The sequence below is a fragment of the Apus apus genome, chromosome 4 (genome assembly GCF_020740795.1).
Source record: "Apus apus isolate bApuApu2 chromosome 4, bApuApu2.pri.cur, whole genome shotgun sequence".
NCBI classification, from domain to species: domain Eukaryota; kingdom Metazoa; phylum Chordata; class Aves; order Apodiformes; family Apodidae; genus Apus; species Apus apus.
This window is the reverse complement of record NC_067285.1, coordinates 15104051-15131032: the sequence shown is the minus strand read 5'-3', so window position 1 is coordinate 15131032 and position 26982 is coordinate 15104051. Positions and strand designations below refer to the sequence as shown.

Below are 26982 nucleotides of genomic sequence, written 5' to 3'. Positions count from 1 at the left end.
TGGGGAGGATGCTGATGTTCTGGCACCACAGACAGCAGTGCTCTGAAAGCACCTCACAGAGGTGTTGGCAGTGCCTATCTGGACCTCCAAAACGCATCTGACACGGTTCCCCATAGAACTCTCATAAAAAACCTGGCTCCTTATGGCCTGGATGAGCATACGATCTGTTGGATCAAGCACTGGCTGGACAGTCGGGCCCAAAGAGTGGTGGTCAATGGAGTCAAATCCAGCTGGGGCCAGTCACAAGTGGTGCTCCTCAGGGCTCAGTGTTGGGAATGTTTCTGTTTAACATCTTTATTGATGACCGTGATAAGGACATAGAATGTATTATCGGTAAGTTTCCAGATGACACCAAGCTAGATAGGAATGTTGGGATAGGGATAGTGTGAGGATAGGGAGGCTCTACAGAGAGACTCGGATAGATTAGATCATTGGGCTAATGTTAATGGTCCGGGCTTCAACAAGGCTGAGTGCTGGGTCCTGCACTTGGGCCATAACAACCCCATGCAATGCTACAGGCCGGAAAGCTGTCTGGCAGAAAAGGACCTGGGGGTTCTAATTGACAAGATGCTGAATATGAGCCAGCAGTGTGCCCAGGTGGCCAAGAAAGCCAATGGCATCCTGGCTTGTATTAGAAATAGTGTGACCAGCAGAAGGAGAGAGGTGATTGTCGCCCTGTACTTAGCACTGGTGAGGCCACACCTGGAGTATTGCGTCCAGTTTTGGGCACCTCACTTCAAGAGAGATATTGAGGTGCTGGAGCGAGTACAGAGGAGGGCAACGAAGCTGGTGAAGGGCCTAGAGAATAAATGTTATGATGTCCGTGCCAATCCCACTGAAGCATGCATGGTAGGACTAAGTGAGTGGAGCTATCTGCCCACCCAGCTCTGGTGGACTCAGGGCCCTGCTCTGCATGTCAGGAAAGCACTGAGCTTCCTCCCCTCCTTTTGCTTCCTTCCTGACAGGAATTCTCTTCCAATCTTCTTGTTGCTTCTGCCCTGTTGCAGCACAATTACATGTCCCCACAGACACATCCAGAAAGAAAGGACAAGGCAGGCTGGACCATGGGGGCTGCATTGCTGGAGACCCCTGGCTCCTGCCTCAGCAAGGTCTAAAGTTGAGAGACCTCAGGACAGGACCTCTTCACACTGTTCCTGCTTCTTGTGCTTGGGGAGGTTTTTTTTATTTCTGAGGGTTTATGTGATCATTTTGGGGATTTCTGGCTGCTAATGGCCTTCTCACTGTGTCTCAGCCTTAGGTACTGATCTGCCTTCAGACCCCACACAATGGAGGCTGGCTCTGTGGTCCGAGCAGTCTTTGATTTCTGTCCCAGTGTCTCTGAGGAGCTGCCCCTCTTTGTGGGAGATGTCATCGAGGTATTGGATGTGGTGGATGAGTTCTGGCTCCTTGGCAAGAAGGAAGGTGTCACAGGTAAGAGCTGAAAACGCCTGCACCTGGATCCATAGATGTGCCAGCTAAACATCCACCCTGTGAGCACACTTTCCCTTGGCCAGTGCCAAGGACAAGATTTGTTTTACTAAATCTGTCACGGGACTTTGCTTGGGACTGAGTACATGGGTTCCCCACCACTGCTCTCCTGACAGCTTTGTGTCAATTATTCAGGTAGCTTGTTTGTTGTTTTTTGAGAGAGATTAGCGGAGAATCGGTTATTGAGGAGATAGAGCTTCAGAATACTAGTTCTACCACTAGTCCTCAGCGGTAGTTCAGCCCATTTCCTGGCTAGTTTATACACTGACCCCCTGTGGCAGTGGAAGAGGAGAGAGGAAACAGATGCACCGAGAGTGGAAATGCGTCCACATTCAAGTGACCTCATCAGGTCAAGTCAGTGGGAGACGCAGCAACAGAGTCTGTGTGTCCTCCTGAGCCCTCTGACCCCAACACAGCTTCCTCCTTTCTGCTTTGAAGCATTTCCTCCAAAAGCTGCCATCGATATTTGTGTTTCTGAAGTAGTGTCCAAGTCTGTCACACTTTTGGAGGGGTGTGAGAAACTTCTGAAGCAGCAAAATGCTCTTAGTGAAACTCTTAGAGTCTCACAGTCCCTTTTTAAGCAGCTCTTTCTCATCTTAAGACTGATGTTGAGAGGATGCGTGAGCTCTCAGGGAGATAAAAACCAGCCCCTTCAAAGCAGAAGCCTGACTCTGTCCTCAGCATGAGGATGGGACCAGAGTTTTATCCCTGGCCATGGAGATGGAGCTGCTATTGCAGCAGCAGTCTGGGCTGTGCTAACAGCTGCGGGCTGTCTCCTGGCTAAAACAAAGATGGGCCGTAGCAAAGGTGGAGAGGAGGACTTCTGTGCTCCACGTAGCTGATAAATGGCATTGAATGAGTGACTGCCTGATCCTGCTAGTTCTGAAGCCATTGGGCACAGATTACTTCCGCAGAAATCACCACTATTTACTTCACCACAGTTTTTTCTCCCAGCTTAACTGATCTGCCTGTTGAAGCTTGATGAAGCTATTAAGGAATAATAAACAGATGTGTGTTGTAGCTCAAAGATAAAGAAACACACTGAAGTAAAATCCAGTGGTTTTTAATGACCTTTAACTCAAAACCCACTTGCATTCCTGCTTTCCCTTGGAACAGCTGTTGTAGTTTTTTGCCCAGTTTTCTAAACTAAAGTTGTAGGAAATTGAAAAAGCACTTTTTAATAGAAGCTCTGGAGGTGCTGCAGCCTACCAATAGTAGTGCTCTGTGGGGAATAGTTAATGTAGCTCCGTGACTTCTTTTTTAACAGCATTAGGTTCTTTCTATGTACAGAGTGAGAAATTAAGACATGGAAGAAGAGGTGGAGTTGCTTAAAACTGTGAAGGAAGCCACTGAGACTACTGGCCTGTGGGCTGCTGTTTGCACCTCAGGTTAATGACAGCAGATGCCAAACTACCTAAACCCAGAGCAAAGTTCTGGTGTCTGAGATATGTTGTCTCCAAGTTTTATTGGAGAACATGGGTTGGGTCATCAAGAGTAAATGCTGGAAGTGCTTTTAACCCATATTCCATCACTTCTCCTTGCCACAAATTATAAAGATGGGAATGACATTTGTAGTGGCCTTTGCAGTGAGCTCTGCCATGTCCAGTACTCCCAGGACTGAAATTAGTAGCTGAGTGATAACTTGCAATGGCCAACAAGTGTGTGCTGCCCTGGCCTGCACAGAATAGCTGGGCATCCAGCAGTGGGTGCCATGGTGAAATAGGAGCACAGAGGTGAGAAACTGGGGAAGGTCCCTGGAGCCTCAGCAGCACCAAAGCTGTAACGGTGTGTGACTCTCAGACTTGGCCATCTCAAGTATGGAGGTCTGACATCTGAGGCTGTGCAGGGGCAAAACCTTACAGAGTGAGGAGCACTAGACGGGTGTGCCCAGTCAGAAGACACTGATCTCATGGTCCAGCACTGCTGGATCTCTCAGTCCTCATCATGGCTCTGAGTTAGGAAGCAAGCAGAGAAAGTCTAGTGTGTCTGTTCCCAGAAACTCCATGCTGATAGCACAGTCCAAGAAATGAACACAGGCTGTTGTTTGCTGGGAGTGAGCTGAAGGCACAAAGCTTTTTGTTCTCTGTTAGCTCTTATACATTTAAAACCTCAGGAGTTCCTGACTCCCAAACTCATTCCTCTTCCACCATGATGTTGAGACACCCAGGACAGCTGGGTATTTTCCTTTAGCAAAAGATCCCAGTATCTGGAAGGAGGGTGGAGATTGTGGTGGTGGTACAGGAAAGACTCATTGTTGACATCTGTTTGTCATTTTAGGGCAGTTTCCTAGCAGCTTTGTGGAACCTGTAGATATTCCCCCTTTGAAGCAGGGAGAAAAACTGTTTGTTTGCACCAGTGACTTCACATCTCAAGAGCCAGGGAGCTTGTCACTGCAGAGAGGTAATCTTCATTCCCTTCCTTTCCTTGCATCTCATAGCCCTCACCTATCCTTCTAAAAGTATGAACCTAGTCACAGCATCCTGCCTAGAGCAGCAGGAGACACGATGTAATTCCTAATACCTCATAACATGGGTCATGTCAAATCCACCATGGACCTTTGGGCTTCTGCCACCCTGATACTAGTTTCTTGTGATCTACAGTTACTCTTGAACCTCCAAATACTGGAGTAATGTGATCATAGTAGACTTACAGCTGTCTTTTAACTTCCCTCCAGTCCCCAAATCTTAGCCTTGGATTTGGGAGAGAAATCAAAGCTTTGGCACAGCTTTATGGCTTAGCAGTTAGAAAGTCATATGGCCAAACTGTGTATCTTCATAGAATCATAGAATGGTTTGGGTTGGAAGGACCTTAAAGATCATTTATTTACAACACCCCTGCCATGGGCAGGAACACCTACTAGACCAGGTTGCTCAAAGATATCTTAAGACGTGTGTAAGAGGCTGCTGATGCTTCATGTCTTACCTCCACTCTGTGCTCCTGTGTATCCCCAGCAGACACTGCACTCAGTACAGAGTACCAGACTCTACCCACAGCCAGATGGACACGGGGAGGCAGGAATAAGAGGTGAGAAGCAATCATGAGGGCAGTTTTGAACTGGTGTATGTCTTATTCCCTGCAGGAGACCTCGTGATCCTGGGGGGGTCCCTGGCCTCCAGCTGGCTCCAGGGCCGAAGCAGCTGGGGTTCCAAGGGCTTTTTCCCTTCATCATGTGTGCGGGAGCTGTTCCTTTCAGTTCAGAGCCGTCAGCTGTCCCAGAGTACTCTCCTGGAGGTGCCTGCCTACTCACTGGGCCAAGCCCGGGCCCTGATGGACCTGTCTGCTCAGCTGGAGGAGGAACTGGACTTCAGGGAAGGGGATGTGATAAACATTGTTGGTGTCCCAGAGCCTGGCTGGTTTGAAGGTGAGCTCAGAGGCTGCAGAGGCATCTTCCCAGAGGGTTTTGTGGAATTGCTTACTCCTCTGCGAGCACCAGGAACTACAGTGGATCCAGAGCCCATAGGGACATGTGACACCAATGGGACAGTAGAGATATCCCCTAAGGAGGAGGAGGAGCCAGGGAGCACTTATGGTGTTGCCCTTTATCAGTTCCAAGCCCTGGAGTCCAAGGAACTGGATTTTGATGTGGGTGACAGGATTCGGATCATAAGCGTTCTGGAAGATGGTTGGCTGGAGGGGGAGCTGAGGGGAAACCGCGGCATCTTTCCACACAGATTTGTGAGGTTGGAAACATCTGAGCCTTGCAAGGGAAAGGCAAGTGCTGGGGATCCCCAAGGTGGAGGGAGCTGTGGAGTCACCATCCATCAAGACCTGGAAAGCACCTGCTCTGAAGCTCTTCCTTTGCCAGGGAAAGATGGCAGAAAAAAGGAGGATGCACACCCTGAGCCTGACACCATTTCATCTCACACGATGGGGAGTACAGAGGGTCATCTTGGCACGGATTTGAAACAGCATCAGGCCTTTCCTGGCGCTGGACATCAAGGGCCACATCCCAAAGGCACATCAAACTCCCTCCCTATTGACTGCACCAAGACAGTCAATGGTCTTCTCCCTGATGCTCAACTGCCTTCCCAGGAGGGCAACAGGCCCGGCCAAGCAGGTGAGCTGGAGCCTGGGGGAACCATTTCAGCCTCCTGGGGAAACTCAGAAACTCAAACCCTGCCTGAGCCTGATGGAGAGAGTCCCAGTGTGCCCCCTGAGGCTCCCCACTCCCTCCCAGGTCCTTGCAGGAGCCACGCAGTTTCTTCTCCTAACAACTGGGCAGCCTCTGAGCCCCAGGAGAGCCATAGCAGCTTCCAGGACCTGGACAACTGGATGGATGGTCAACAGGAGAAATCCAAACCTTGTTCCTCTGGTTTGGGAGGTGCCCAGGTGGGCTTGGACACATGGGCTGGGAGCTTGGGGGACTGCTGCCAGCTTGCAGTGCAGGGGGACAGCTGCATGGACCTTGACTCCAAACTGACAGAGCAGCTGGCACAGTTTGAGAAGAGTCTGACCACGACCGGCGCTGAGCAGGACAAGGTTTCCCGACATTTTTCTATCTTGGACTACAGCTCTGAGAAGGACATTGTCCGTGGGTCTCCTGAATGTGCCTCCCACACCAGGCAGCCAGAGAGGAGGAAAGCCCTGAGGCCACCCCCTCCTCGGCCCAGCAGCCTTGCAACAACTCCTGTGCACACTCTGGGTGGCCAGGTGCCCAAAGGCAGGACTTTGTCCTTCTCAGTGAAGCCCTCCCGGCCTGCGCCCCGACCTCCAACAAGCAACCAGCGGAGGAGTGTGGCCCCCCCACAGCTTCAGCCCAGCAGCCAGGAGCAGCGGGCACAGGAGGGACATGAGGACTTGACACAGGCAGGAACAGCTTCTTCCCACTCCATTCTGCTGACAAGGATCAGAGAGGTGGAGCAAGACCTGGAGGCTTATGGCAAGACCCGTGCTGAGCTAAGCCTGATGCTGGAGGAGCAGCAGGATGAGCTGGTGAGAACAGAGACCCTGGAAAACCTTGATTTCTGTGACTCCAACATCGAGAGCCTCAGCATGGAGCTGCAGGAGCTGAGAGGTGAGTCTGCAGCAGCATGTGGTGGGGGTGGTTTGGGGGGACAGCTGGCCCCTTCTGCATACAGGCACTGCTGGAGCCAGTCTTTAATTCTTTAATTCCTGTTTTAGTCATTTTGTAAGCATTGTTGCAGTACAGATCATCATGATTTTGCCTCAGAGAACCATAGTTTCATTCTCTAAGCATCCCTTAGTGCTAGCCTTGCCCTTTTCCTTCCAGCTCTCACATCTCTTCTTCAGCCCTCATCTGATCCATTCCAAGTGCATCCTTGCTCTCAAGCAAAAACACCGATGCTGTGGGTTCAACCTCCCTGCCTCATCCCCTCTTAGCTGTAAGGAGTGAGCAGCAGCTTCAGAGTGGCTTTTCTGGTGGTCTGGCAGTTGAGATCTCGGTTATCTCTGTGGCATGACTGCCCTCAGCCTGTCAGGGTACTGGGTTTCCTGCTGTTTCTGCTCTGGGAGTGTTACAGACCTTTGGGGACTTGTCACTCAGATCAGAGGGAATGCAAAGAAGAGTGCTGAACCTGACCTGGGAGTGGGGATAGTCAGTGAGCAAAAGTAAAGCCTGCCCTTGTGCTCCTCTCGTTCATGGAGTCCAGAATTTCAGGACAGGAAAGTGATGCTGCACTGTCAGCGACAGCAACAAAGAGCTTTAAATTGCCCCATGTCTGTTGCCAAAAAGATGGCTTTTGTCCTTGCAGCCCAGAAAAAAAACTCAGGAGAAATTTGCCCTGTTTATATCAGCACATTTGGGCACTGAAACCCAAAGATGCCATATAAAGATCAGTACTGTTAATTATGTTATCCTTGATATTACAGTAGACAAAGTGGAAAGACAGGACCATGTACATCTCCCACAGTCCCTTCCCCAGCTTCTCCTAGGAGCTCTGACACTGCAGTTCTGTTACCAAAACCCACGACATGCTGGAAACGTGGGCACTGCACACAGGAGGTGGAGTGAAATGCCAGCTCCTGCCTGGGGATTACTCACTCTGATTTAATTGTCTCCATCCTCCCACTGTTTCATCAGATCTGGGGAGCCCAGGCACTTTGCTGCAGGAACACGCCTGATGCAGAGCACATGGAAATAAGGGATGGGTGCACCAGGGAAACAGTGTGACAAACAGCCTCCGCGTCAGTGGTGTGCAAGGGCTACTTAAAATAAGGCTTAGAAGATTTAAGGCTAGATGAAATAACTTGAAGTTAGGAAAAGGAAAATCAAGGCTGAATCAAGGGATATTTTCTGGTGGGGTAGGTCTTGTTGGGAAAGGTCTCCAGGCTGTCTCAGTGCCTGCTGACAGTGGACAAGTCCTGCTGAACCTGTGCTGTGGTGGTTTCAGGCAGGAACTAACACTATCCTTGAGACATCCTACCTGTCAAGTTATCCTCTTAGTAGTCCTGGGGGATTTTTCACCACTTCAAGAGACCTGAGGATTTATAACTAGCCTCTCTGTTCCTATGATAAAGCTGTGTCCTACCCAAGCTCTGCTGCATCCCTCCTGCTGCATCTCAGCATGGTGAGAGAGCATGTCTCATGCTGGCTAGCCCAGTTCTAAGTGCTGTGGGCCAAATCAGTAATGTGGTGTTGCATCAGTTCAGCAAAACATGTTCGCACCATGCCTCAGGGATGGCCTCTGCCTTGTAACTGTTAGGGGCACATAGTGGCATGCTGGAGGGAGAAAAGCTTTCCCTAAGCATTGATCAGCAAACAAAGTAGGGCTGGCATCATCCTGGGGGAGCCAGTCCCTTGGTGTGTCCTTTGGGGAGCCAAAGGAAGAGCAGAAAGAATGTGGTCTTCTAAAACATGTTTAAAATCTGCAGGTTGCTGCTTTGGCATGTCTTGAGTGTTCACTGATCGCCAGGCCTGGGCAGGAGTAGTGCTTGCCCTCCTGCAGTTGGAGAAGGAAGGTCCATTTGTTTGATTTTTGATCCGTACCAGCTAGGTATTCACTATGCATACCTAAAAAATGTTGTAAGAACCTGAGATGTAGGTGGACATCCATGGATTCTCCTGCTTTCTCTCTAGTGTGTGCTGTGGTCATCTCTTGGTTTCTTATGGGAATGGGAAACTGGGAATATGTTGTGCCCTGCAGCAAGAGGAGTCTCTGGAGTGCATGTTTCTATAGCCTTCTGGAAACGTATGCTTTGTGTTGGCACCATAACCTACATAGTCCCTTGAAGCCTGTTCCTGTCAGCACAGGGACCAGCCCCGAGGCAGGGAGCTGGGCAGCTGTGGCTGCATTGGCACTGTGTAGGCACCACTCTGTGATGCTGTGTCACACAGGGAGCTGCTTCTCTCCTGCTCTTCCCAGGACCTGTGGGTGAGGGCTGGAAAAAGAGTGGGCTCGACATCAGTTTTGAGCCAGGGGCAACTTGAATGTCTTGGTTTTCCTTTGTGAGGTGTGGAGGAATACCCAGCCTCTGCCAGACCACGTTGTTTAGCCTCTATGCCAGTGGGAGCATGAAGGCTGTGGAAGGGGATCTGATATCCCTTCTCTGGTCTGTGGCTTCCTAAGTCTCACACACCGTCTGTTTCCCTTCCCTGAGGATGTTGGTCTTGGGGCAGGGCCTCTGCACGCTCCAGTGCTCTCCTTTTCCCTGCCTCTGAGCTGTCTGCAGAGAGGCTTTGGCAAAGCTGCGGAGCCGGTTTGGGCGGTGAGAGCCTGCCCAGCCCTGGCCTCCCTCCTCGGGCTGGTTACTGATTACTTGGGGCAGCAGGTGGAGGAGGCCAGGACTGGCAGCGATTGGGCCCGCACCCCGTACACTTTCAGGCTAGTTTCAGGAAGCAGTGTCCATGTTTCACTTGGGACAGGAGCACTGGAGCAGAGCAGAGGAGCAGCCTCAGCTAGGGCTTGGGCTCAGGGAGCAAAGGAAGTCAGCGCCTGTGCTGCACCCCAGCAGGACTATGTGTGCTCATCCCGGAACAAAGCACGGTGTGGAGGATCCAAAGCAGAAGCCAAGGCTTCTCGGTTGGGAATACGAGGACTGTTGTGCCGTGGGAAGAGAGGACGTGGCCGCAGTGTCCATGCTGCGTGGTGAGGCTCACTGCAATGACAGACCGAGAGCGAGGAGGCAGTACCCAGGCTGGCAGGCAGCAAACAGCAGCTGGGACAGTTACAGGGGAGGACAGGGCATCTCTGTGGATCAACAGAGCATGAATGGAGGCTGTGGAGATTTTTGGAAGGGAGATAGCCAGTATGCAGACTGCGGGAGAGCAGGTGGGGCTTGGGAAGGCAAAAGCCAGGACACAGAGGTTAGAAACTATAGGGTATATGAGAGGGAGGACATTCAACATAGAGACTGCAGATCTGAGGTAAGAGAGAGGCAGTACAGGGAGGACAGAGTACCTGGACCATACAGAGAGAGGGGAAGGCAGTACAGAGAGAACAGAGTACCTCAAGACTCTAGGGAGGGGGGAAAGTGGTATCAGGAGGACAGAGATACTAGGAACTACCATGAGGATAGAAAACATGGGGAAAAGGAAAAGTGGTATAGGCAGGAGAGGGATTCTGGGGAGTATAGGGAGAGGAGAAGGCAGTATAGACAGAATGGAGACAATCAAGTATATAGGGAAGGGGAACAGTCATATAGAGAGGATGGATGCTCTGGGGCATATAGACAGCAGGAAAGGCAGTATATAGGTGTTAGGGACCAAGTACACCAAGAAGACATTGAGCAGCACAGGCAGCCTAAAGGCCATGTCATGAATCACAGCAGTCTGGACAGAGGTTGTGAAGCTCCTGCATTTGCAGTCAGATCCTCAGGAGACAGTAATGTGAGCCTGAGGTCAGGCACTGGCTACACACAGTCCAAGACAAGAGGCGTGGACTATGATGGCTGTGGAGAGCTGGAAGGAGCAGTCCCAGGGCCTGAGATGCCAGTTAGGAGCAGTGGCAGAGCAGAGGGCTCAAGAGTACGCACAGGCCGTCCAGACTGGAGCCAGATCTGGGAGCAGGAGGCTGAGGAAGCAAACAAGGTGGGCTCCATGCTGCAAAGAAACAGCTTCTACAGACGGACGGCTCCCAGCGCCCTGCGGCATTCCGAGTTTGTGCAGACAAGGAAGGAGAAGCAAGGTACGTGGAGAAATGCTGGGCAGTTGCCCTGCCCTGGTACCGGGGTAGCACTGGGACTCTGGCACAGGAAGGTGGCCGATCTAGCTGGGCTTCTGTGGGAAACCCTGGGGCTTGCCAAAGGAGGCATCATCATTATAACCCCTCTGTTCAGTCACCTACATGTCATACCAGGGTTCTTGTCCCCTTTTTGCAGAGGCCCAGATGGGAGAGAAGCCCAGTCAGCACAGACCCACGGCTCACTGCTGTCCTTCCAGTCCCTCCTCCTTTAGTACCCTATTTGGGGTACACCCTAAAATCTGTGGCCCTGACTTGTCTGCTCTCTCAGAGCCTTGAGGAGGTTCCTCATGGGAAAGGGTGAAGTGCTGGGGTTAATTTTACTGCCTGTTTTACTTTCATAACCCATCATTAATTGATTCTGGATGTAGGAACCAATTTCTGACCCTTTGAGGGGCGAGTATAGCCGCTGTTTGCAGGCAGCACGAAGCAGGAAATGGGGGAAGTTGTTGTTGTAGCACTTGAGCATACGCAGAGGGCAGGTACTTGTAGTTGCATGATTACACATGGGCAGGATACCGAGGCACTTAGTGTGTGTTGGGGCCAAGGCGCAGCAAGGTGGTAGGGTCTGAGCAGAGGGAGTGAAAGCACTTCTTGGTGCACTGGCCTCTCCAGTGGGCAGGCATGTGCCTGAAAACATACTTGTTTCTGCACCTTTCTGCCACTGTCTGTCTTGGGTGTATGTATGAACTCTTCATGAAGGGAGGTTGAAATGCAGAGGAAAATAGCAGTGCAGTGGCCAAAAAGGTGGCACAGCTGAAGGCTGGGCTGCCAGTCAGCTTCAACATCCTGAAATCTGTCCTCTGGAGATAATGGATTAAGCAGACTCCACTGGCTGCATTTCTGCACTCTCAGACACCCTGGTAGGGTGGGACTTTGCTCAGCTGTGTCCCTGGGGCGAGGGAAGGGAGAGGCTTTGCAGCGCCAGTGTGTCCAAAGGGCAGCAGGGAAGCTTCTGGCTAAGGAGCCAGGAGCAGAGATGGGAGGAAAACAGCCCACAAGGCCTTGGGAGGCTGGAGCAGTGCTGGCCTGGCCAGGTTTTGGGAGAGCTGAGGGGACAGACTGCAATGCCAGCACCAGGCAAGAGCCTTCACTCCTCTGATGGTAAATGAGATGCTGTGTTCACCCACGCTTGCACGCAGAGGGGGTGTGGGATTTTTATTCTGCTGTGGCAGGCTCAGGGGCAGAGGAGTGGCTGCAGGAGGTGTGGGGAAGGATGCCCTCACCATCAGAGCCAGTGTCCCACAGCAAGAAGCGGGGAAGGCTCCAGGCATTTTCTAACACTGTCTGTCCTTTGGCCATGTCCTTTGCCTGCAGTTCCCTCTTCAGTTCCTCGCCCTGCCGTACTGGGGCACAGTGCTGTACCAGCACCAGCCCTCCTTAGCAAATACATTTTGCTGCTGTGGCTGCCTCAATGTAAGACCTTTCCAGCACCAGCACCCCTTTACTGCCTCATGGTGAGACTTCACCAGCACCTGGGAGCCTTCCCAAAAGCCCTCCCATGATGCTTGGTGGCAGACATGCTCCTGTCCAGCCAACAGAAAAAAAAGTCTGCTGTTTTTCTCACTGTGTGTGGTGCTGCAGGCACCTTTTCTAATGCTGTCTGCTTTTCTCCCAGGTTCCTCCTCCTCTCCACAGAATGACAGAACTTAGGACTTGAAAACCCCATTAGAAATGGCATGGCCTGAGGTTTCCCATAGGTGGGGTCATTACAATTCTTAGAGATTTTTCTGTGATGCAGCCTGCTGACAGCTACTTGGTTAGAGCATCTCTTCTGAGATGAAACTCAGATGTGTCTGCCTACCACATCACCAGAAGGGCAACCCTCCTGTCATAGCTTTGCTGTTTAGTCACCATCATTCTTACATGTTTTGCATGCTAATGTGTTGCATTTCAGCTCCAAACTCCAACCTTTTTCTACTAAAATAGAGCTTTTAGTTGATGGTATCTTCGTTTCAGGCAGGTACTGTAATTAAGTAATTTTTCAGTCTTCAGTTCTTTGTAGTGAAGACAGTCTTAAAATACTCCTGGCAAAAACTCACAGGGAGACCTTCCAGTGTTTGTTTTTCCTGATCCTCACTCATTTTTCAGTTAATATTCTTTTAAAACAGTGGACTTCAGAGCTGCATGAAGCATTCTGGGTGGGCGTCAGTTTGCACTGAAGTATTACACCTTGCTGTGCTCTTCTGCCCTTGTCTGAGAGCCCCAATCTGCCTCTGCATCATTTGGGGAGCTCCTGCTGGGTTTTGGCTGACCCAAGGGAAAGCATCACTCCTCAGAATACAGTCCTGCATTCTTGTCCCCATTAATGCATTTATCTGCATTAAACCTGCTTTGTTTGAATAATTCCATCTTATTCAGAATACCATGGGTCACGCAATGTTGAATCAGTGTTCAGTTCTCTACATGACAGCAGTGATTTTCTTTTAAAAATTACTTATTATTTAAATTACGATGTAGGATCAACTTTAAGAACAGTCCATGGAGAATCAGAAATGCTCTTTGTTCTGGATATTATCCACTGGCAATGGGTTTTTGAGGTGTCAGTTAATAAGGTCTTATTTCTACTATTTAGATGGAAGGAAACAGCATATTTATTATATAATTCTGCCTTTTTGCCAGACCTATCAGGAATTTTACTATCTCTGCTTACTTGTGGGATTGTGTCATTGAAAGGATTTATTTTGTTCCGGGTAGAAGTAAAAGTATGTTAGAAAGTAGCATTTCATTTCCTCATTTTAAAAATGAAAGCAAAATTATGATTCTACCATCTGTGAATTTTTCTTGATATCTCATTTTTCTGTACTTCATAGTTCCTGATGTATCTCTGGTGATGTATCTGTTTTTCTATATTCATTAATTCATTTTTATTTTCTGCCTTTATTGAAGCACAGACCCAGGACAAATTTTTCATCGATATCGTTCTTTCTTGCTCACATAACTGTGGGTTTTGGATTATCTATTGAAAACATCCTTTTGAAGAACTTGCAGTTTTCATTCTTTATTCCATCCATGTTTTTGCTCACAGAGACTTTTGTTGATGTTCTGCTCAGCTTCGGAAGGTTACCTCTTTGCAGTCAATCATATTACTTCACTTTTTTCTCCATCTCGGATTGGAACCATCCCCTGTTCACACTAAATGCGGTGGGGCTGTGTTGGAATGATGATTGTCATCTTACCTGGCATAGAGACATCCCAGTAAGCAGGCTCTGCATGAGACATCTTTGAGTCATCAAGCCATTCCAGAGGCTCTGGAGAAGAGTCGTTTGTATTTTATCATTCAGCTAATTTTTATGGTTTGTCTGGATTTATCTCCTGCTTCTTTGTCTCAGGACTCTGCCAAGGCTGAATTCCCTTCCGTGGGCTGAAGTCCCCTTTTACCATGGCTCCCCTGTGCTGCCACCCTGGCTTTCTCCTAAAGAGCAGTGAGACACTGCAGTGGGGATATTCTGATACAGGCTTATTACTGAAGTCCAAAGTGAGAGCTTTCACCCCAGCCAGATCCTGCTCCTGGCAGCAAATTTAGCCTTTGCTCAGATTAATTATTCCCTGCCCTAGTTTCATCCCCTCTCTTCTCATAGCAGGCAGTGGCTCCTCCCCTCCTGGCGTCCACATACTTCAAATATTTGCAGCTGGTTTGTTTTGTCCTGAGTCACTGCTTGACTCTGCTGAGCTGTGAGCCTGGAGCTAGGCTGGCCTCTCCCAGTCGGAGATTCGTCCTTACAGAGCTGGTGCGAGGGATTGTCCTCAGCACTGATGGGCAGCACGTCCCTCTTCAGACTGCACTAGCAGCCTGGGCGCCCTGCAAGGCTGCGCCGTGCTGCAGGGGATACTGGCAGGTGAGCCTCCGTGAGGGGGAGTTGGGGGGTGATGCAGACCTTTTGGGCGAGCCCCCCAGCTCCTGTGCAATGGACATGCATCCCCATGGATCTGGTCTTCATGGGTTAATTCTCCTTCCAGAGCGGGGCAGGGAGAAACCCCTCTAATTGCGTGTGTGCTCCTGCACCGGGTTGGGGAATAAGGATTAGGAGTTTTCATTGACTGAAAGAAAGTCAATGAAAGTGGCTTCTCTGAGATGAGCAGAATGAGCTATGTGATTGAAATCAGGGCCGCCACAGGAAGGACAGGGGTGGGAGTGTGCTCCATCTTGACACCTCATTGTAAGGGGCTTGGTTTCGAGTCAGTGTTCAATCTCCTAGCAAAGCTCACAAGCAGGCATTCTTGGAGGCTGTCAGAGACTATTAAACCAATCCAGAGAGCCAAGGATTTGTCAGAAATATGTCAAAGGGGATAGAGAAAATGATGCTGTTAGAAGTTTTAATTCAGAGCAGCAGATTGCAGAGCTCATGCAACCTATGAGCAAACAAAATCTGAGTCTCTGAAAGTTGTGATTGAGAATATTGTTTATGGAAATGTATTTCTGAACGCCCATTTGGCATCTGTGTCATGGGTAAACATGAATTTGTCACTGGACTGGAATTTGGTGGCTTCATTAAAAATACCAGTTGCATTCCTGCAGGCTAACGGAGCCCATTCCAGCTGTGGTGTAACATCTTAGTGCCTCCAAAGCTGATGGGCATGATGACTTATATTGAAAGGTAACATTTAAATAGAAAATCTGTGAAGTAGAATGGAGATCTGTTTAAAAAGCCTTTATTAGATGACCAAAAAACACAGCTGTGAAAGAGGGTGGGTTTAGTTAAATGCTTAATAAGCCTCATTTAGGGAAAGCTACAATTAGACATACAAGAATGTGTAACAAGCAGTAAAAAATAAATTGATGGCAATTGAGAATGGTATGAAATACAAAAATGATACTTCTAAATTGCATCAGAAACAAATAGTAAGCATTATACACATCAGTCATGTGGAAGAGCCAAATATTAAAAACAAATTCTGTATCTGAACTTTCTGAACTGCAAATTTTTGGAAAGAAGCTAGATGACTGTTGAGTTCATTGCTGAGGGAGGACGCTGGACTAACGATAAACAGCAAGAGTCCTAAGAGACTTGGCTGCAGCATAGACTTGTTTTTAAACAAATCTTGAAATACTCAGAAAGAGCAAGAAGGCCAGAGATGAAATAATCTGTGTGTAGGTTTTCAAAGTAAGGCAAACACAGATGCAGTGGGAGTAGAACTGGTGGCCAACATCATGCCAGGTCAGGGAAGATGAGCTGATGACTTTTGTGGACTTAAAACTTGTGCAGGGAAGGTTTTAATTTTCCTTCCACAGCGGGGATTTGAGACTTGCAGAGGAAGAGTGTCATGGACCTGGCAATCTCACGAGTGTCAGTCAAATCCTCACTGCAGGCACTCCATGAAAGGGCCTGACCTAGATTTACTTGCCTGGGGAGTGCTTGGTGCAGCATGGGGAGCTGCTGCATTCGTTGGCAGTGCTGGACATCCCCGGCTCCACTTCGATGAGTTGGAGCCAGGCACACTGTGCGGCTGCAGTTTAGCTATGGCTAAGCAAGGAGCAGAGCAGGATCGATCATGTGGCAGTATGGTAAGCTCCCTAGGTGTCTTGTACAAAGCTTCATCTGGTGGCATTTTGCCTGGTGATAAATGCAAAATCCAATCATTTGACCAAGGCAAATGTAGTTCTTCCATTTGTCTTCCTGAATGCTGCTGCATGGGTCATTTCTGACTGTTGTTCTGGTGGGTCTTCATTTTCAAGATTCCTGCAAGGCTCCCCCAAGCTGCAGTATCACCTCACCTGCCCACCTCATCTGGGTTTCACACATGCATGATGTACATTTTACAGAACACCTTCCTGCATCTTCCAGGTTGCTATCTCACTTGAACTTGCTCCTCAGCAAAACAAATGCCAGTCCTTAAAAAAAAAACCCTTCTTCAAAATAACTAATTTGTTGTTATTTTCTTTACTCTCTGAGCTGCAGAGACACACCTTGGCTTTTCTGTGCCTCTCCTGTACATTTTTCTGCCTCATGTCCTGTTCAGGCTTCAAGTCCTGTGTCTTGGGCAAGATGTCCCTGTTGTGTGTTTGTCAAGACCTTGCACTGCAGGGCCTGGTCTGCTACTGAGGCTTTGCAGATGCTGTGGAAATGCAAACAGCAAATGCTAAACCCATCAGCTGCCTCCAGGCCCTCCTCTTCAACTCTTGCTGCGCTTCAGTTGATAAAGTTAATAATCAGAGACTTTTCTGGTGGATGTCAAGCCAGCCACTGACTTACCCGAAACTACAAAACTAGCCTTTTCCCTTACGCATGGTGGCTCTGGTGGGGTTACGTTTAAGGATGCTTGCCTGCAGAAATCAGGGAGTCTGCGCTTCATAATACAACATAATTGCTCACTAAATGTAGTGCTGATTGTGCCACTAAATCCTCTTCTGGTGGAGGTAGCCCTCTTGGCTCTTCCCAGGCTCAATTTCAAGGCAGGGCAGCAGAGGCACCTTTTAGAGAGCTGATGGATATCTTCCCTCCTGCATTGAGTGCATCATTGGAGCAGGGTTTCAGTTGGGTTTCCCATTTGCTGTGATTGGGGGCTGTCTGGGACTGATTTTGAAGTTGCTCTTTCTGCAAGAGGCAGGTGCTTTGTCTTCAGCCCAAGTAGCTGTGAGAAGTTGCTGTTTGGTGTTGATGCTGCTGGTTTCTGATTGTCACTCCTGCACTGCAATAGGAAGGGCTGCCATGGTTTCAGCTAGTTACGGGCTGAGTTGGTGTCTCATCTCGGCTGCATTTCTTTTCTTTCCTGGGTCGTTTCAGTGCAAAAAAAACCTGGCAGAGCAGCAGGCAAGGACGCTTATGCTGGGGGCATCAGCCTGCAGGGCAAAGCTGGGAGCTGCCTGCAGGCGGGCAGGGCACGCCCAGGGAGCGTGGTCTCTTGGGGCTGTGCACGGTGGGTGCCAGGGTACCAGGATAAGTCCTGAGCCCTGCTGGGTGCCCCTGGGAATCCTCCAGACTCAGCCGCTGTTGCCTGAGTCTGTAACCGGAGAGGCCAGGGAGGTAGAGGTCTGGAAGTGCCTGTCGTGCAAAAATATTTTTACAAATGTCTGAGCTGGGCATGTCCACAGCTTTAATAAAATCCCATTGAGAGAGAGCAGCTGGGGATCCGTGGGAGACGTCCCGGGGCGGGGGGAGGCAGGCTGGGGTGCTGCGAGGGGGTCTCTGCTCTGCAGAGCAGCCGTACAGGTGGGAAGATCGGAGTGTTCCTGGGCTCGACGGTGCCTCTGCGGAGTGTCCCAGGGAGGTGCTGGAGAGGGGCTCTCCCCAGTTTGGGAAGGGAAGGTACTGTTGCTGTGGTTTTGGCCAGAGGGCACATGCTTTTAAAAGCAAGCAGGTGGGGTAGAAAGTGGCTGGGGCCCAGGAATCTGCTGGGGGATAAAATGTCTCAATGAAACTGGAGGGGGCTGGGCCGGCCCTGGGTGCCGCAGGTGGGACAGAAAACCAGGAGGAAAGCCGGCTGCTGGGGCCCGGGGCAGGAGAGAGGAGTTTGCCCGGCACCCCCGGCACCCTGCAGGCAGGGCGGCCGCTGCCCCGCGCCCCGGCGCCCTGCGCGGGCAGGGCCGGGAGGCTGCTGCGAGGGGGACGTGCCGGGGGCCGGCGTTGTGCCGGGCGCCCGGGCGTCTCCCAGCGCCGGGGCCGCCCGCCGTGGCCGTGGCAGGGTGACCCCCCCGTGGGGTGCGTCCAGCCGCTCCGGGCCCGCGCTCCGCCGGCGCTGGGTGCCCGCCGCAGCCCCCGGACAGAGGCCGCTGCCGCCCCCGCCTTCCCGGCCGCGCCGCTCGCAGCGCTCCGGCTCCAGGCTTTGCCACCGGCAGCCCCATTGTGGGATCCCGAGGCCTTTTCGGCCATTCACATGGAAATGCCCCGGGGCTGGAGAATGGAGACCCTGTTCCCAGCCTGAGGGGAGGGGGCGGCCGCCATTGCAGGCTCCGCTCTCCGTCTGCTCAGCCCCACGGAGTTTCCTGGAGCAGCAGAGCTGGAGAGCAGGGGTAGGAGAGGGACCTGGACCCAGCCGGCATTGAGGGATGAGTCCGGACCAGGTTTGTGTTGCTTAATGCCCGATGCCAGGGAGTTGCAGCATTCATGGTGCTGCGGGGGCAGGCGGTGGGAGCTCCCGGGCCTGTGAGTGCCCGGACAGCCTCTCCAGGTGGCCCTTCATGGACAGTTCTGTTCTCTCACCGTCATGTTTGTCAGTCTTACAGGTTGCTTGTGGTACAGTTCAGATGCTATTTGTCTGCTGTACTTGTGTCCTTGCTGGAGGCTGATAATCCTGCTTCTCTGTCTTTCAGAGATGACTCTCCTGTCCTCCCAGACACCAGCCCTGGAGACATCCTCTGCTGCCACTGAGAGCCCAGAGCAAAGGATGCTGGAGAAGAGATCCAAGGTTATTGAGGAGCTGCTCCAGACAGAGCGGGACTATGTCAGAGACCTGGAGATGTGTGTGGAGAGGATCATGGTGCCCCTGCAGCAGGCACAGGTAGGAGTGTGGGGGCAGCTACAATGCAGCACTGGTGGGATGGGGTGAGGATGCCGAGGCCACTTTGTTCTTAGAGATGGCTAAGCAGCAGCACATGAACCCACAGAGGGAAATCAGCTATGCTGAGGGGAGCAAGAAGGTTCTTTCTGCTCCCTGCACTCATAGCAGTAGCCCATCTGTTTTGGGATCCTGCTGAGCCCTCACCATTGCTGAGAGCAAGAGACATGACAGATTCATTTCCTGGAAAATATGGGGTCTTGGTGTGGGGATAGAGTTGGTGGGAGGAGAGGGAGAATAACAGGTAAACAGAGGCAGGGATGAAATTGGCTGGGAAGAAGGAGGGCACTGTGGTAGGACAGATAAGGAGTGACAGTTCCAGTGTACTGGGGATGAAGGAGTGAGTACAGAAGTCACTGTGATGGGAGGAGATCACACTATATGGCTGCTGTGAAGCTGAGGACTGATGGGTTGCAGGAGGACAAGGGGGAGCTGTTGGGTCTGACTGGGACATGTTCCCCCATCGAGAACATGTGTCTTCCCGTTTCACAGATGCAGAACATAGACTTTGAGGGTCTTTTTGGAAATATCCACATGGTAATTAGCTTCTCCAAGCAGCTGCTGTCTACCTTGGAGGCTTCAGATGCCATCGGTATGAATTCTCCTGTTACCTTTTCTTAGCAGGCTGGGATGTGGTTTGCTAGTGGTGGGGCAGAACAGAGTAGCTTAAATGGCAGGACAGTGTCTTTGGGATTGTGCTTTGTTCCTGCTGGACCCCACCCCTGTTCATCAGTTCAGCAGTGAAGCTGAGGAGATCTGTCTTGCTGAGAAACATGGTGCCTATGGCCTCTGGCCCTGACTAGAGCCCCACTCCTCACTTCTGCACTGCCAGCTTTTGCTGCTCAGAACCTGAGCAACCTGTGCCTTTGCTCTTTGTGTGCTCCAGTGACCAGTGTCCCACTTCCCACCCCTGGGAGAGCTGGGTCTAACTGAGCTCTCTGTACTAGTGGGTAATCCTGGTTGCTCCAGTAACATTGTCTTCTTGAGCTGTGTGTGTGTAAGGGGGATGTGGGTTATCTTACCATCAAACACACCAGCACTGTTGGAGGCAGCTGGAGACACTGAAGTCCTGCTTTGCTGTTGTCGGCAGGGCCAGTGTTTCTGGCACAGCGTGCAGAGCTGGAGAACATCTACAAGGTGTATTGCCAGAACCACAATGAGGCCATTGCACTGCTGGAAACCTATGAGAAGGATGAGAAGATGCAGAAACTACTCCTGGACCTTCTGGATAGCCTCAGGTTGGAGTTTCTGGCTGTGGCAACCACCAGGCTGGGGCAGGGGAGTCAGTCTCCAACATCCCTGTCCCTTTGCAAGCAGTGCTTGGACAGGTCAGGTGGTGACTGGAGAGGGGCTGGCTGCGTCAGTGCATAGTTGAACAGGCTCCGGGCTCAAATGGCCCCCTGCCCCAATGCATAGGTGCTGGGACACTTGTAGCCCTCCCAAACTTTGGGCAGAAGCCACCAAAGTACAGAGAAGGTGGCATGTCTGAAATTGAGAGCTCCTATTCCTCAAGCCCTGTCCTACTGTGGCTGGTGAGGAAAGGAACTACTTTGCCTGTCTCAAAAACTGCCAGGGCTCCAGATTGTGGAGATTAATGCCCTGGGAGCTGACAGCACTGGCTGCTGCTCTGGGGAGACAGGGCTGCCCTCTGCCTTGGCAGCATCACTGCAGGCCGGGGCAAAGGCCCTGGCTGTGGGATTGCACACCTGCTGCCCCATTAACCAGTTGCTTTTCTTTGCTTTTTGGCACTCTGTGGGCCGGCAGGAGCCTGTACAGTGAGTGGTAAGTGAATCCTTCCTGTTGGTCCCTGCTTGTCTGTCTTGGCCTGGCTGCTCTCCTGTAACTAAACTTCTGCCACCAGCTGGGAGAATATTGGGGGGCCCTAATAGTACCTTGTGGGAGCACATCTGGGAGGAGCGGGGTGTCTGTGGTGTGGTCACAGCAGAGGCATTGGGTGGGGTACACAGGCAGGCAGCGCAGGGGATGAGGTGAGGGGAGGTCTTGGGAAGGAAACAGATTTTGGGAGCTGTCAGCTCCAAAGAGACCAGAGAGCCCTGTGCAGGCTGTGGTCCTGAGCACTGACAGTCTGTTCTGCACCAGTCACAGATCTGGGCATTTGGGTGGTGGGACAGTCTGGAGCAAGTGGTTCTCTGGTAAGCATGAGGCTGTGCCTGTGTGGGATTTTGCAATGGATCTAGTGATGGAGAGGATACTGGCTGGGAAAGGTCACCTGGTGCTGTGAGGTCTGGAAATCTGGGCTTGATTTGAGATTACCAGGGGTTCAGGAGTGCAGTGAGTTTGGAGATGAGGGTGGATTGACGTAGGGAATATGGTAGATTCAGAGATGTTGGTGTTCTGGGTCTGGTTTGGGTTGGTTTGAGGGGACACAATTTGTTTGCCTGAGCTGGACTGAAGCCTGGTGCATCTCCTTTGTCCCAACTTCCCAGGGGCTGCACAAACTACATTAACCTGGGCTCCTTCCTCATCAAGCCAGTGCAAAGGGTGATGCGGTACCCACTGCTGCTGATGGAGCTGCTGAGTGCAACCCCTGAAGCTCACCCTGACAAGGCACCACTCACAGCTGCTGTCCTGGCAGTTAAAGAAATCAATGTCAACATCAACGAATACAAGCGCCGGAAGGACCTGGGTGAGTAGTTGGGTAGCACTGGGTTGTCAGGGATAGGAGTGGGTGTATTGAGGTTGTCATCAAAGGCACTGTAAGACACAGGCATTGTGCTGACAAGGGTTCCAATTTCTACATCAATCTCTTTAGTGCTAAAGTACCGGAAAGGGGATGAGGATAGCCTCATGGAGAAGATCTCCAAGCTCAACATCCACTCTATCATCAAGAAATCAAACCGTGTGAGCAGCCACCTCAAGCACCTCACAGGCTTTGCACCCCAGGTAACGTGCATCAACTGCTACGTGCACTTATGCTCTGTGGTGCTTGAAGAGGAGGTGGTATCTGCTGTCCCCCTACACCCCTTCTCCAATGAGTAGCTCTGATCCAGGCCAGCAAGGCAGTGTGAGCTTAGGATCTAAACCACCTGTCTGCTGTCCAGCTTGTGGGCAGGAGGCCTCATGTCTTGTACTTGGGGTGGTGCTGAAGTCCTGCTTTGCCTTCCTTGAGACATTTTATCTCACAGCTTAAGGATGAAGCATTTGAGGAGACAGAGAAAAATTTCCGGATGCAAGAGCGGCTGATCAAGTCCTTCATCCGGGACCTTTCCCTCTATCTGCAACATGTTCGGGTGAGTCAGTCTGGATGTGATGCCTAACCCATGGGGCTCGCCATGCACTGCCCTTGCTGCCTGCGTGGTGTGTACCTGAAGTGCCTCTGGCCCGTGCTCCTGCCCTCAGCCCTGCCAAGGGGTGGTTTCTGGGAATTTGGGCTACCCTTGGAGGCCTCTTCTCCTGGGCAGCAAGCATGGTAGTGCTGACTTTGTGCCTCTGGTGCAGGAGTCAGCCTGCATGAAGGCACTGGCAGCAACGAGCATGTGGGACCTGTGCACGGAGAAGGGCAGTGCGGACTTGGACCAGTTCCAGAAAGTGAATCGACTCATCAGCGACCAGCTCTTCTCCAACTTCGTGAGTGAGGCTGCACTCTCGTGTGGTAGGAGGACCCCTCTGGGGCCCTGGGAGGCTGCAGGGAGGGTAGCACAGCCTGGAAGAGTGGTGAGCACTCCTGTTTGCCTCTTCTTCCCTGAGAACTTTGGTGCCTGTGCATTAATGATGTGAATTGAGTGTGCCTGTTAGATACATATTTTTTCAGCTCTACCTGAAGTGTTACAGTTCTTTATGCAAGTGGTTCAGGTACTTCCTATAGCATTGCCCATGCTGGCATGTTTATGTAAGATTATATGATGATTCCTGTTGGAAGGGACTTCTGGAGCTCTGGTGGGTGTCATCAGGAAGACAGAGCCTATGCTGTGCTGGGGAGGTTGTGTGCTGGAGGGTGAGCTGCTGGTGGTCGCTGCGTGGTGGGAGCAGGCAACTCATCTCACCTGCTCTCTGTCTCTGCCCACCAGAAAGAGCGGACAGAGCGGCTGGTGAGCTCACCCCTGAACCAGCTGCTGAGCATGTTTGCGGGGCCCCACAAGCTGGTGCAGAAGCGCTTCGACAAGCTCCTCGACTTCCACAACTGCACGGAGAGAGCAGAGAAGCTGAAGGACAAGCGAACTCTGGAGGAGCTGCAGTCAGCCCGCAACAACTACGAGGCTCTCAACGCCCAGCTGCTGGATGAGCTGCCCCAGTTCCTGCGCTTTGCCAAGGAGCTGTTTGCCAGCTGCTTGCGGGGCTACGCTGAGGCGCACTGCGACTTTGTGCGCCTGGCCCTGGAGGAGCTGAGGCCTCTCTTGTCGGTGGGTTCCCAGAGCACAGCCCAACACTCTGGGCTCATTGCAGTGCTGATCTCTGCACAGGGCTTGTCGCCGAACCTCTCTGGGATGCATCCCATTGCAGAGGAAGCTGCTGCTACAGCGTCAGCGTACTGTGGGATGGTGTCAGGGCAGAGATTGTGGGGTCATGATGCAATTGTGCGTACAGATGGTGAAGCCTCTGGCTGCTCCTGAAGCAGTGGCAGGAGGGCATTGGCCTGCAGGGACCTCGGGCAGTTTGGGGATCACCTAGTGCTGTGTACAGACAGGACTGAAAATCTGGACCTAATGCAAGGCAGGGCTCAGAGCCTCACCTGGCCCAGCAGCTGGCATGGTCTCTGCTGTAGCTCTTGGCCACTTTTCCCAACAGCTGTCACCTAACCATGACCCCCAACCCTGCTCTGTTTCCAGTTGCTGAAGGTGTTCGGCAGGGAGGGGAATCTCATTGCCATCTTCCAGGATGAGCACAGTCGAGTCCTCCAGCAGCTCCAAGCCTTCACCTTCTTCCCAGAGTCCCAGGCAGCTCCCAAGAAAACTTTTGAAAGGAAGAGCGTGGAGCGGCAGTCTGCCCGGCGGCAGCCCCTTGTTGGCTTGGTGAGTCCCCTCTGCCCCATGTCAGGGCTTGCAGAGCCTGGGAGAACCACTCACACCTGTCTTGTTCCTCTGCAGCCTAGCTACTTCCTGCAGTCAGATGACACCCGAGCTACCCTCCTGGCCCGCTATCCCCCAGACAGTCTGTTCCAGGCAGATCGCAATTTCAATGCTGCCCAAGACCTGGATGTCTCACTGCTGGAAGGAGATGTTGTGGGTGTCATCAAGAAGAAGGACCCCATGGGCAGCCAGAATCGCTGGCTCATAGACAATGGGGGTAGGTGGCTGCTCCCTGCCCTCAGCTCCTCTTGAAGCTCTGCTCCTCTGGTTCCCCTGCACCTTAATTTGAGCTCTCTTCCTCTCCCACCCTGCAGTGACCAAGGGCTTTGTGTACAGCTCCTTTCTGAAGCCCTACAACCCACGCCGCAGCCAGTCGGATGTCTCTGTGGGCAGCCACTCTTCCAACGAGTCAGAGCACAGCAGCTCCTCTCCCCACAGCAACACCACACTGACCTTCAGCCCTAGTGGGGCAGCTGTCACCTTCACTCAGAAATCCCTGCAGGACTCAGCCTCCCTGACAGACCCATACCACTCCCCACAGCCCTCCTCAGAGATGGACTCCCCCTGTCTGCCCCAGCTTGGCTCTGGTGACAGGACAGCCCCACTGGAGGCTGGTATGGTGACATCTCAGCGCCACTACAGCCGTCCTGAGCTGGGCTGCAGCCCCAGCTCTCGCAATGGGCATCCCACCAAAGCACACCTCCGGCCAGTGCCTTCAGTAGAGGACAGAGACTCTGGGCTGGAGAGCAGCGAGTCAGAAGGCAACCAGGTGAGCAGTCAGTCACCCAGGGGATGGGGATGCTGAGGGCTGACCCCATCACTTGAGGCAGTAGCCAGGGAGAGGTGGGAGGTGGAGGCTGCTCTGTCCCAAAGAGCTGACATGGAGGGTGAGACCTGCTCTCCCAGCAGCTGAGATGGAAATGCAGAGAACTAGATTGCAGGTGAGGGCAGCTCTGGCAGAGGCCTGGATGGGGCTGTCAGAAGCCCAGGGCTGTACCTTCGTATTCTGTGAAGCACTGTGCACATGTCCTGTGCAACATGACAGCAAGGGTGTGTGGTGTGACCATCCAAATGATGCTCTCCCTCTTGCTCTCTGCCTGGCAGGTCTACTATGCTCTCTACACCTTCAAAGGCCGAAACACCAACGAGCTGAGTGTGTCCGCTAACCAAAGACTCAGGATCCTGCAGTTTGAGGACATCACAGGCAATCGGGAGTGGTGGCTGGCTGAGGCACATGGGAAGCAAGGCTACGTGCCCTCCAGTTACATCCGGAAGACAGAGTATACATGAGGTGGTGGGAAGGAGCCTGAACCCTGTGCCTTGTTCCTGTGGGGACTGCCGGGGGCCTGGGGGAGGCTGGTCTGCACTGCAGCCCCCACTGATTGCCCTGAGGCTACGTTCCTTGCAGCACTCCTGGGCCCCACCACCATTGGCTGCCTTTGGGAGGAGGATGGGTGGGCTGGCAGATCAGGCAGAGACAGGCAGCTTGTGTGAGGGCAGAGGTGAGTTCACCTGTGCTACTTGAGCCTTCTAGTCCAGCCAGGAGCAGGGGAGCAAAGCTTGGAGCCATGGCCCAGGCTCAACCAAGACTGAGGGATAAACTGTGAAAGGCTGATGCTGAGTTTCTGGAGTCCATCTTTAGCCAAGTAGTGTTGGCTAAAAACAATCTGGGCCCTGTGAACATGTTCCCTGTGCCTTCTCAGCAGCAGCAGGAGCCTAGTTTTTCCTGTCTGTGCAGGATCTCAGGGTGGGACATCTACACACTGCCTGGGGCAGCAGCACTGAAGGTCACTGGGAGTAACAGAGCTCCAGGGCTGGAATGAGCCCAGCCTTTGAAAGCCCCCACAGCAGGGCCTCCATACAGCAGGTGCTTCATCCCCATGCTTGGTCTCCCACAGGCTCCGGCCTCTCCAAGCTCTGCTGCTAGCAGCAGCCATCAGGTTCTCATCTTCCAGGTGAGCCAGAGGCCCAGAACACTATCTTCCCTTGTCAGTCCAGTATCTCCAGTGCCTAAGACCCTTCTTTGTGCTGACATGCCCAATTGGCTGCTCTAGGCTGGGGCAGAGCAGAAGGCAAAGCATAGGCTCTCCTCTAGCCTGATTTTTTGGGGACTTTGACCAGGATTGCCTCACCTGTGCTTCCCTGCAGGGCACTGGAAACAGTGCTGGCATTCTGGGAGGGCGAGGGCCTCCATGAGAGGGATGTGGGGTGCCCTTTGCTGGGGTGGTGTGTCTTGCCCACTGCTGCTGTGCCCTGAAGGAGGGACACTCCCTTCTTTTTGGGCGATGTTTGTAGCCCCTGTACTGCTGCTCTGTAAATAAAGATTTGCTCTTGTGTATAGGAGGTGCCTGTGCAGGTGTTGGGAGACCTGGGAGGAGTGCCTGGCCAGTGCTGGCCTGGTGGCAGGTATGGTGATGAGGGGCAAAACCCAAGCTTCATGCAGATCCCACAGACCAGGAATAACCTTATGGTCGGGGTCCAGCATTATTTCTGCCTTGGTGTTTGTGCCATCTGCAGCTCAGGCACTAGGAAACCTTCACAGGAATGTTCTTCGTTAAGATGAAGTGATTGCGCTGTCCTCTTGCCTCACCCAGATGTCTGTTACGTGACCTGGCTGGGGCTGTGGGTGGCTTCTGTCCCCCCCTGCCTCTGTGCACTTGGGCAGGCCTGCAGCCAATGTCAGCACAACAGCTCCTGGCTTTCATGCCCAAGAACAAAGGAAGGTCAAGAGTCTGTCACCAGTAACCACCCTGTTTTGTGTGAGTTACATGTGAGCACATCAGTGTAGCACACGCATGTGGCTTCCCCTCTCCAGCTTATCTCCACCACAGTCA

At 52.1% G+C, this 26982-nt stretch overlaps 1 protein-coding gene across 6 annotated transcripts in view; it reads left to right on the top strand.

Annotated features, from left to right (window-relative positions):
- DNMBP (dynamin binding protein) overlaps positions 1–26486 on the top strand; it is a 34045-nt gene extending 7559 nt beyond the window's left edge. For 4 of the 6 annotated variants that reach the window (XM_051618613.1, XM_051618614.1, XM_051618611.1 and 1 more), the window contains 16 exons: positions 1253–1431; positions 3766–3888; positions 4568–6502; positions 18877–19064; positions 19614–19713; positions 20212–20359; positions 20886–20903; positions 21569–21768; positions 21895–22025; positions 22268–22372; positions 22581–22709; positions 23150–23482; positions 23909–24091; positions 24167–24365; positions 24463–24917; positions 25253–26486. In XM_051618613.1, the coding sequence (XP_051474573.1) occupies positions 1287–1431; positions 3766–3888; positions 4568–6502; positions 18877–19064; positions 19614–19713; positions 20212–20359; positions 20886–20903; positions 21569–21768; positions 21895–22025; positions 22268–22372; positions 22581–22709; positions 23150–23482; positions 23909–24091; positions 24167–24365; positions 24463–24917; positions 25253–25438 (4578 nt within the window). In that variant the 5' untranslated portion in view covers positions 1253–1286 and the 3' untranslated portion in view covers positions 25439–26486. Of the gene's footprint in view, positions 1–1252; positions 1432–3765; positions 3889–4567; positions 6503–9300; positions 10572–18507; positions 18628–18876; positions 19065–19613; positions 19714–20211; positions 20360–20885; positions 20904–21568; positions 21769–21894; positions 22026–22267; positions 22373–22580; positions 22710–23149; positions 23483–23908; positions 24092–24166; positions 24366–24462; positions 24918–25252 lie in introns of those variants that run through there. The other 2 variants (XM_051618615.1, XM_051618616.1) reach the window with 2 other exon arrangements.
- The last annotated feature ends 496 nt before the right edge of the window (positions 26487–26982 follow it).